General features: G+C 33.0%; 1 protein-coding gene across 1 annotated transcript; it reads left to right on the forward strand.

The window, feature by feature from the left end:
• The first annotated feature begins 2,000 nt into the window (after positions 1-2,000).
• LOC144544997 (receptor-like protein 6) lies at positions 2,001-4,975 on the forward strand. Its single transcript, XM_078293551.1, has one exon. It carries the CDS (start codon positions 2,023-2,025, stop codon positions 4,915-4,917), a length of 2,895 nt encoding a protein of 964 aa, XP_078149677.1. The 5' UTR covers positions 2,001-2,022; the 3' UTR covers positions 4,918-4,975.
• Positions 4,976-11,278: the final 6,303 nt, after the last annotated feature.

Consider the following 11,278-nt stretch of genomic DNA (forward strand, 5'->3'; position numbering starts at 1 on the left):
AAAATTGAAATGGTCTGATTCTTTCGGAGCGGTTCAGAAATTGAAACGAAAAGTAAAAAGGGCCTGTTGACAAGGACTTGAGTTTTCGAATAGTGGACCAGATTTGAAGAATAAAAGAGTTGATTAGGGGATGAAGAAATAAAAGAAAACATTAATTTAAAAAGGGATTCGGGAAATGATTATACACGTGCTCAAATTATATATATGATAATTTATCTGATATTTCCTCACACTCGTATGATCCTAAAATTTAACACTAATGGAGAATCCACAATTAGTGTCGCCTCATTAGTGTCGGCTAAACATTAAAGACTGACACTAATAACTTAGTGTCGGCTAATTTTAATCACCCGACACTAATATGGATCTTTAGTGTCGGCTCTTTCTTATTATCCGATACTAAAACTTAGTGTCGGCTGATTATTAACAGCCGACACTAAAAATGGTACCATTCGTGTCGGTTAATTATATAGAGCTGACACTAAGTATTAGTATCAGGTAAAATTTAACAGCCGACACTAATTGTTGGTTGTTAGTGGCGGTTGATATTATTAGCCAACACTAAGTGTTAGTATCAGGTAATTAGAACAGCCGACACTAATAATATAATTTATATCTGCTTCTCGCTAGGTTTTAAGATAAACAGAAACAAACCCAAACCACGCTGAGCTCTCTCAACTGTTGTGTCTGTACGCGAATCACTGCGATTTTTTCATTTTCTGCACTTTGGCTAGGTTTTAAGATGAACAGAAACGAGCCACGCCGAGCTCTCTCTCAACTATTGTCTCTATAAGCGAATCACTGAGATCTTTTCATTTTCTGCACTTCGATTTCTCTCCACTGCATTATTAATGAGCCGACACTAATTCTTAACCTTTAGTGTCGGTCGTTTCTATGTATTAGTATCAGTCCGATTAGTGTCGCCGGTAATCCGCCACTAATACTCAAAAACAGCTGACACTAATTCCATGATCTCCACTAGTGTAATCAAACTTGAAATGTAATTGTTACGAAAATAAAATTTTCTTCAAGAATTTAAACCCTAAAGAAAGTGATATGAAATGGAAACGGAAGGAATTTAATTATTTACCAAAGGTTTAGAGTAATGGACTGGGTTTTGGGTTAATCATTTGAACTCATTTGGACTTTGATCCTTTTCGGCTTGTGGACTCAAAGAGCTAGGCATGCATACACACTATTTTTCTCTCTATGAACAACACCAAACTGTAAAGTACTAAATTTTCTATTTAGAAACACAAGCAACTATAAATTTAGCTAGAGTAACTGTTTAAATTTGCGCTTTCAAAACAAAATTTTTGTGTTGTTGACTTGAGAAGACCAAGCTGCCTCCATTTGGCTAGACCAAACACAACTGGAGTCAAAAGTGAGGCACACGCACATGCGAATAATTGAACCATGTGAATAATTGAACAAGTGTCTCCACTTGTAGGTTGTTCCCTTTTACCACACTTACCTAAACATTCAAAGTATCCCCACTTGTACATGCAGTTGATTGTTGCACATTCAAAGCAAGGACCAGCTATCGGCATTATATCGGCATTATATCGGCCATCTTGTTTCTTTCTAAGTCAATCTAAAAAAATCAAAGTCATGCTATGGGTAATAAAAAACAAATTTTTGAAGATGTATAGAACTTCATGCTTTCTTAATCAGTCAAAGTCGGGTGCGCATATTCCATTAATTTTATGCTTTCTTATTATTATTATTTTGCTACTTTATTTTTCTATAAACGAGTATAATAATTGATGAAGTGTCTCCACTTAGCTTGTAGCTAGCCAGTTGTTTGTTGCTCATTCCAAGAAAGGCCCGTTATCAGCATCATAGGCCTTCTTTCTTGCTACTTGTTTCTTTCTAATCTAAAAATAAAAAACGTGCTCCATCTATTTTGAGCTATTTTTTATTATTATATTGTTATCGCCTGGTCTTATATATATATAGATACTCAACTTACTTTAATCAAGCACCGCTCCAAGTTGTTTTGCTTTCTCTGTCTCTACTGCAATGGCACTTTTTGCACTTGTTTCCATTTCACTTCTTCTCTTTTCCTCATCCATCAAAACCACCACTTTAACACAAGCCCAATGCCTTCCTGACCAACGTCATGCCTTGATTCAACTCAAGCAAGGTTTCAACACCACTGAACTCCATTCATGGAATGCAAGCACCGACTGTTGCATATGGGATGGCATCACATGCGATAAGCAAACCGGTATGGTGACTGCACTCAACCTTACCAACCGGTCAATCTCGGGTGTACTCAACCCGGCTTTGTTCAATCTCAGCTCTCTTCGGTACCTCAACCTTGCTGACAACAACTTCGTTAATACTCCCCTTCCGCAAACCGGGTTTGAGCGACTTGATAATTTAACCCACCTCGACTTATCCTATTCTGGCTTTGCCGGTCAAGTTCCTATTAGCATATCTACCCTCACAAACCTGATATCAATTGACTTATCAACCTACACTTCCAATACAAATCCCTTGTCTCTTTATGACACAGGCCTAAAAACCTTACTCAAAAACCTCACCAAACTCCAAGCTCTTCGCTTGGATGGGGTTGACATTGCACTCAATGGATCTGAGTGGGGCACAGCTGTTTTTCAAGTAGGCTCAACTCTTCAGGAGCTATCCATGGCTGATTGTGGATTAAGAGGAAAATTACCAGAAGAAATATTCTCCCTTACAAATCTAACAAAACTTGTTTTATCTGGCAACTTAATGTTGTCGGGTAAACTGCCAGAATTCACGAAGCACAGCTTTTTGCAATATTTGCATCTTAGTGATACAAATTGCACTGGTCCATTACCAGATTCAATTGGAAATTTGCAATATTTATCGGTATTGGATCTTTCCAACTCTAGCTTCTATGGAAAAATTCCACATTCAATTGGAAATCTGCAATATTTATCGATATTGAATCTTAACCTTTGTTACTTCTATGGAGAAGTTCCGTCTTCAATAACAAATCTTACAAGACTCGAAACTTTGGCCTTAGGGTCAAACACATTGACAGGTACGATACCCATGACTTTGTTTTCTCACCCTTCTTTGGTATTTTTATTTCTAGATGATAACCAATTGTCAGGTTATCTACCTGAGTTCTTAAATGGATCATCAATTTTGGAAGTTATTGAACTAAGCTCCAACAATCTTCAGGGACAGTTGCCAATTTCCATATTCAAATCCCCCCAGCTAAATGCAGTAGTCCTCAATTCAAATAACTTCAGTGGTACATTCAATTTAGACATCATCAAGCACAATAAGGAGCTTTATTCTCTAGATCTCTCAAACAACAAGTTATCAGTTATAGAAGGCAAAAATCATAACCAATCATTCTATGCTTCATTTCCCCAAATGATGAATATAATTCTGGCATCATGCAATTTAGTGAGGTTCCCTTCTTTTCTCAGTTACCAAACAAAAGTTGATATGCTAGACCTCTCAAATAATAAAATCGATGGTGTTATACCGAAATGGTTGTTTAAAACAATAAGTATTTCAAACCTTAATCTATCTCATAATTTCTTTACCAAAATTGAGGGGGATGCAAATTTTAGCTCTCTATATAGGTTGTATCTTCTTGATATTCATTCCAACAAGATTTCAGGACCCTTACCTCTCTTCCCACCAGGAATTTTCTATGTGGATTTATCATCCAACAACTTCTTTTCGTGGCCTGCATATTTTGTTTCCAACCCCTATTATTTTTATCTTTTAATTTCTCACAATATCCTCACAGGAGAGATCCCTCTTTTCATTTGCAATGCGACATTCCTACAAGTGCTTGATCTTTCATATAACAATTTAACTGGTATTGTGCCACCTTGCCTTCTAGAAAAATCTGAATTGAAAGTGCTAAGCCTGAAAAGTAACAAATTAAGTGGGCCATTATCACGAAATATTAGTCAAGGATGCACATTTACAACAATAGATTTGAGTGGCAATAGAATAAACGGAAGTTTGCCCCTGTCACTGATGAATTGTAACTCTCTGGAGGTCTTAGATCTGGGAAACAATCAAATAATGGATAGGTTTCCCTTTTGGCTCGGAAATCTCAAAAACTTAAGAGTACTTGTGTTAAGATCAAATCAATTTTATGGCACAATTTTGAATTTGGAAGCCAAAACAAAAACAAATGATTCAATTTTCCCAATGCTAAAGGTTATTGATCTTGCTTCAAATTCTTTTAGAGGCACTATCCCAAAAATTGTCTTTGGAAACCTCAAGGCTATGGAGACTAATTCAAATTCCGGTACATTTAAGTTTGCGGATTCAAATTATTATCAGAACTCAATTATAATCGTATCAAAAGGACAAGTAATGGAGATAAAGAATTCACTCAGCATATTCAGTTCCCTTGATCTATCACAAAATGGATTTTCGGGGAAAATTCCTGAAGACATAGGACAACTCAAGTCACTTCAGGTGCTTAACCTATCACATAATGCCTTGACTGGTCCAATTCCTGTGGAATTTGCAAACTTAGAGCAACTTGAGTCATTGGATCTCTCCTCCAACCAGCTTTCCGGACACATCCCTCAAGAACTCACCTCTCTCACTTTTCTCGCTTCACTTAATCTCTCATACAACAATTTGGTGGGAGAAATACCCCAAGCCAATCAGTTCTCAACCTTTTCAAATGCTTCTTACATGAGTAACCTTGGATTGTGTGGTAGTCCTTTAACGACGCAATGTGCAGCACCTCATTCAAATCAAGGGTTTAATAAAAGTTTGCCTTCAATGTCTTCTACTGATATAATTGAGCTCTCTAGTTCTATTGGATTAGGGTTAGGTGTGGGGTTTGCCTCTGTAATTTGGTCTATGATATCATGGGAGAAGGGAAGAAAAAGGTTTAATTTCATTATAGACAGGTTTTACTTTCGACATTTCCACTGATGAATTTATGCAAGATCTTTGTAATAATAAATGGATATGAATCAATATGTATTCTCTTGGGTGTGCGTGTTTGTCTATGGAATGCCTTATTTTATCCACAAAGGTTCCAATATGTATGGTAGGAACCCTTTGTATGATACTCTTTTAACAAAGGTATCAATGTGTTGAATTTGGTCAAATTGTACCATATATACACTGAACATAATCTTTCTTGAAACAATCTTGGGATTTGGATTGGTATGAATAAAATCTGTGATGAAAGATTGAACAAATCAGTTTCTCTTTCTTTTTGCCTAAAGATTCATTTCTTGCAATGCTGCTTACTAATGTCTCCTCAAATTGAATTGTTTGGTATAAGTATACATTATGTCACTCAATTAGTCACATCCACAGAAAAGGATCATGTCATGGCCAATTATCAATTGTAGTCTATTGTTAAAATATTAAGTAATTAGAAGTCTGTGAAAGAATTGGAATCATTTCTCTTAAAACATATTAAAAGTTCAACTAATTATGGTTACAATATTGTTATGAAATCACACACAACTTTTACATAAAAGAAATTTACATCATCGAACCATTCCTGCAGATACATCCTGGTTTATTTTCATCAGTTTTCCTTCAAACTGAATTATATATATACATGCTCAATGCATGTACCTGAAACTTCATGTGAGCACTGGAAAAATGTAAGATAATAACATGCATCTCATAAAGTACTTTAAGTCACAATTTAATAATAATATCACAGTGCAAGAAAAGAATCAACAATATTTCTAAATATGCATGCGACTATTCAGCTCAAAAAATCAAACTTTTTTGCCAGAAACTTGTTTTATACTAAAAAATCAGAAGAAAAAAAAATTATAAAAATGTAATTTTGTCAACAAATTCTGTTTAAACAAACGATTACAATCAAATAATTTATAAAAAAAAAATATAATACAAACATTTCAATACTTGTATATAGTACAAATTAGAAGCCTTATATATAAATATTATATTTCTAACTAATAAGGCTAGTATGTTGGGGTGGTAGTTGTATAGGCCTTTACGCAAGAGATCTAGAGTTCGAATCATGCTGGGGGCAAAAAAAAATTTGGAGATTGTTATATGGTTGTTTCAGATGTTTCGGTTGAATTGGATCATGTCGGCCGAAATTTGACTAGAATCAATACGTTTTGGTCGGAATGTGACTGAAATTGGACCGTTTCGGCCGAAATTTGAGTCTAGCATGCGACTCGATCAAAAATGGATCGGTACCATCCGATTCAAATCCAGAACGGCCGATTTTCCCTTCAATGATTTTGTCTAAGGGTACCATATATTGAACATAACATTGAAATTAATAAATGAGTGAGTATTACAATTTAGAATTTCTAAAATTGTAATAAAATTACAGCAATATTTTGCTGGATTGGTGTAAGACAGAGCTACTACTGATCAGATAAAATTTATTTTTATCTGAAGAGAGCTGTCTGAAAAATTGGAATGGATTGTTAATCTTGAATTCTCATATATATATGAGATGGGCTACGGTGAGTTATGGAGTAAAATGAGTTGGTGCTCTATGACACTATATTTTTGTTTTGAAAATCCAAACGATCGATCCGAACCGCTCAACATGATCTCCATATTGAAATGTGCTTGGAGACCAAATTTTACATTTTTTGGAATTTCTTTACTATTTATTAAGCAATTTTAAAAATCGCTGATTTGATGGTCCATAAATTTTTACTGTTTTTTATTATTCACAGCAAAACAACAGTTTTCAAAATTGCTTAATAAATAGTAAAAAAATCCAAAAAATGTAAAATTTGGTCTCCAAGCACATTTCAATATGGAGATCACATCTAACGGTTCGGATCGGTCATTTGGACTTTCAAAATTAAAATACGGCGTGGAGTACAAACACGTTTTACTCCATGGCTCACCGTAACTCATCTCATATATATATATATATATATATATATATATATATATATATATATATATAGGACTTGGCTACGGTGCTATGGGTAGCTAAGAGGTCTCCCGTGCTACGGCTCAATATTCGACTTTTCAAAATCCTAACGGTCGATCCGAACCGTTCATCTTGTTCTCCATATTAATATGTGCTTGGAGACCAAATTTTACATTTTTTGGAAATTTTTTACTATTTTTTTAGATTTATTGAAAATCGCTGTTTTTCAGACAAATCTGGACCATAAAAAACAGCGATATTCAATAAATCTAAAAAAATAGTACAAAATTCCCAAAAAATGTAAAATTTGGTCTCCAAACACATATTAATATGGAGAACAAGATGAACGGTTCGGATGGACCGTTAGGATTTTGAAAAGTCGAATATTGAGCCGTAGCACGGGAGGCCTCTTAGCTACCCATAGCATATTAGCCAAATCCTATATATATATATATATATATATATGAGCTACGGTGAGTTGCGAAGTAAAATGCGTTTCTACTTCACATCATATTTTTTATTTTGAAAGTCCAAACGACCGATCCGAACCGTTAGATGTGATCTCCATATTGAAATGTGCTTGGAGACCAAATTTTACATTTTTTTTAAAAATTTTTACTATTTATTAAGTAATTTTGAAAATTGCTGTTTTGCTGTAAACAGTAAAAAACAATAAAAATTTATGGACCATCGGATCAGCAATTTTCAAAATTGTTTAATAAATAGTAAAAAAAATTTCAAAAAATGTAAAATTTAGTCTCCAAGCACATTTCAATATGGAGATCATGTTGAGCGGTTCGGATCGGTCGTTTGGATTTTCAAATCACAAAATATGAATGTGAAGTAAAATAGTCGCTTTACTTCGCAACTCACCGTAGCCCATCTCTTTATATATATAGGAAAATGCTAATATGGTAAGCGTAGCATAGAGGACCTCCGTGCAACGGCTCAATATTTGAGTTTTTAAAATCTAAACGGTCGATCCGAACCATTCAACATGATCTCCATATGAATATGTACTTGCTTACCAAATTTTACATTTTTTATAATTTTTTTACTATTTTTATAGATAGGTAGAAAATTACTTGATCTGAAAATTATGCACCTTTCAGATTAACTGATTTTCTAAATATCTAAAAAAATTCAAAAAAATATAAAATTTGGTTTGCAAGTACATATTCATATGGAGAACATTTTGAACGGTTCGGATCAATCATTTGGATTTAAGAAACTCAAATATTAAGCCGTTGCATGGAGGCCCACTATGCTACATATAGCACCGTAGCCAACTCCTATATATATATATATATATATATAAAGGCTACGGTGCTACAGTTCAATATTTGAGTTTTCAAAATCCTAACGATCGATCCGAACCGTTCATCTTGTTTTCCATATTAATATGTGTTTGGAGACCAAATTTTATATTTTTTGGAAATTTTTTACTATTTTTTTAGATTTATTGAAAATCGTTGTTTTCAGACAAATCTGAACCATGAAAAAACAACGATTTTCAATAAATTTCAAAAAAATGTAAAATTTGGTCTCCAAATACATATTAATATAAAGAACAAGATTAATAGTTTGGATCGGTTATTTGGACTTTGAATCCGATGATTTATAGTTCAATGTACAAAAGAGGCTATACATTGCAATGCACCATAGCCCATCTCTCTCTCTCTATATATATATATATATATATATATATGAGTTGGCTACGTGTAGCATAGAGGGCCTCCATGCAATGGTTTAATATTTGAGTTTTCAAAATCATAATTGACAGTCGATTCGAACCGTTCAAAATGTTCTCCATATGAATATGTACTTGCAAACCAAATTTTACATTTTTTAGAATTTTTTTACTATTTTATTTAAATATTTAGAAAATCACTTGATTTGAATGGTGCATAATTTTTATATATATATATATTAAGCTTGATTGCTCAATTAAGCTTTTTTTGGATAATAGAAAATAATTGCCCATATCAGTAAATGCATGTCTATGTAGTTTTGAGAAACTAATTTTGTACACATTTGCACTGGTCTGGAGAAACCAATTCAATAGCGTCTATAATATTTGCGATATGAAGCCCTAAATAAGGCTAAAAAAACTTTTTCAATTGAGAATACCAGTCAGACTTGGGTCAAATCCAAATCCAAATACATATATTTGGATGTTCGGCCTAAATATCAATTCGAAAAGTACAAAGGCCCAAAAATATGTGGTGTAATTGCACTTCTTGGTCCAGTATTGTTGTAATACCACTCATACTTTCTAACCCAAAATTAGGCTCACAAAATTGTTCATATGATGTATTGTTTTGAGACCCATCTAATAGTAATTTCGCATCAAGAGAGTCAGGAGGTTAGCTACTCTACTTCTTCTTTAAGTATATGAGAGTATATGCTCATAAGTTATTTTTGTGTTTTCAATGTTCAAATGAATTCGAAACTTCAAAAATTTTGTATGTACATACATTACTCATGAAATACTTGAATTTCAATAGTTTGGATTTATAGTCTGAAGTCAATCCGATAGTCTTTTAGATGTGTGCCCATTAACTCCTCCTAGTGAGCACATCACACTCTAATTTTGCTCATTTTATAGATCGTTTATTTTGACCAAGTCTTCCTCTTTCTTTTGATTTTTTTTTTCCCTCACTATGCAGGTGTTTGGTCACTAATCTGATCTCAATCTCCACTTCATATTATTAATTGTTGGGTTATATTTTTTTTTTTTGTGCACTCTTTGTTAGTGTTAGTGACAAAGTCATTTCAAAAGAGAACAAGACAAATATGAAGCACTTTGTGGTAGGTGCTTTTTGCACTAGAGATTATTGTAGGATAGTTAAAAGGCAATACAATAAAATTTTCATTTTGCAAAGCAAACCCCTTTCAATAAAATTTTGTTGCCTTTTATCACTATTTCCATCTCAGCATCTCATTAATTAAGCCATCCAGAAAGAAGGAAATTTTTTGACAAATTAATTTTTATGGCCTTTTATTAGTTTTCTCCACATCTACATATCTACAGAAAGGATCATGTCATGTCCAATTATCAATTTGTAGTCTGCTGTTACAATATTAAGTAATTAGAAGTCTATGAAAGAATTGGAATAGCTTCTCTTAAAACATATTAAAAGTTCAATTAATTATGCCTACAATTGTTAAGAAATCACGCACAACTTTTACATCAAGCAATTTACATCAACCAATCATTCCTGCAGATACATCCTGGTTTATTTTCATCGGCTTTCTTTGCAGCTTAATTATATATATATACACATGCTCAATATACCTGAAACTTCATGTAAGCACAGGAAAAATATAAAATAAAAACATATGCATCTCACAAAGTCTAGTCACAATTTAATAAGATCATAGTGTAACAAGAGAAACAACATCTCTCTCTCTTTCTCTCTATATATATATATATGCATGCAGTCACTAAGTAATTAATGAGACAACATTATTAGATTTAGCCTTCTCTAGAAAGCATAATCATTGTTTCCGAAGTATTATTCAATGGAATGGGAACAAAAAGGCACTTCAAAACAGACATTTTTTTAATTAATTCCTCGTTCAGTCAAACACATAAAAATATGTAGCTAGTGAATGCATCAATATTTCTATAATATATAGCATATGGTTGGAGTTATAATTATCAAGTACAAGATCATACGCATGCAGAGTTATATATCATGTAGGTTTCTATCTTAATTTGGTGAGAATATATATAATAATTAATACAAATTAAAGAGTGTGTTTGTCTATTTCAAGACTATCATACATATTAAAAGCTTCAGGTAATGAAAACCTAGGAGAAGAGATATTTTTTCATTTTAGTCAAGAAAAGATCAAAATTAACTGCAGGGAAGAACAAATGAAATTCAATCTAAGTTGTCTTATTTTATATACTCAAAATTCGGTCATGTAGTAGCATTTTTAATCTAAATGACAGCTACATCACCATTGATTATTGCTGCAGTAACATCTTTTGTTATAGACAGTTCATATTATGTATCTTATGTAGAATATAAGAACCTCAACAATCTAAATCAAAGCAACATGAATTAATAACAACTAATTGGTTATACTTAATTTAATTATATATAATTGAAATAAAAAAAAGTACTAAACATGTTAGACCTTATTATATAATCCATATCACATGAATCATATAGTTGAAAAGATGAAACAAACAACCTAGGAAAGACATAAACATGGAAAAAATTATTGAGAGTAAGAGAAAAATTACCAATGTAATTAATTAGATAATTTGGCCGAACAAGGAATTAAAAGAGATATTGACGCGGCTCAATCCAAGTACCTGGCTATAATTCCAATTCTTTAGCCATATATTCAAATTGAGGCACGCCAATATCTCTTTTTTTAAAT

The sequence above is a fragment of the Carex rostrata genome, chromosome 27 (assembly GCF_964058835.1).
Source record: "Carex rostrata chromosome 27, lpCarRost1.2, whole genome shotgun sequence".
Taxonomy (NCBI): domain Eukaryota; kingdom Viridiplantae; phylum Streptophyta; class Magnoliopsida; order Poales; family Cyperaceae; genus Carex; species Carex rostrata.

What these genes read in the sequence shown, in the direction of transcription:
- LOC144544997 (XM_078293551.1), top strand. Translation starts at nt 2,023, where the DNA reads ATGGCACTTTTTGCACTTGTTTCCATTTCACTTCTTCTCTTTTCCTCA.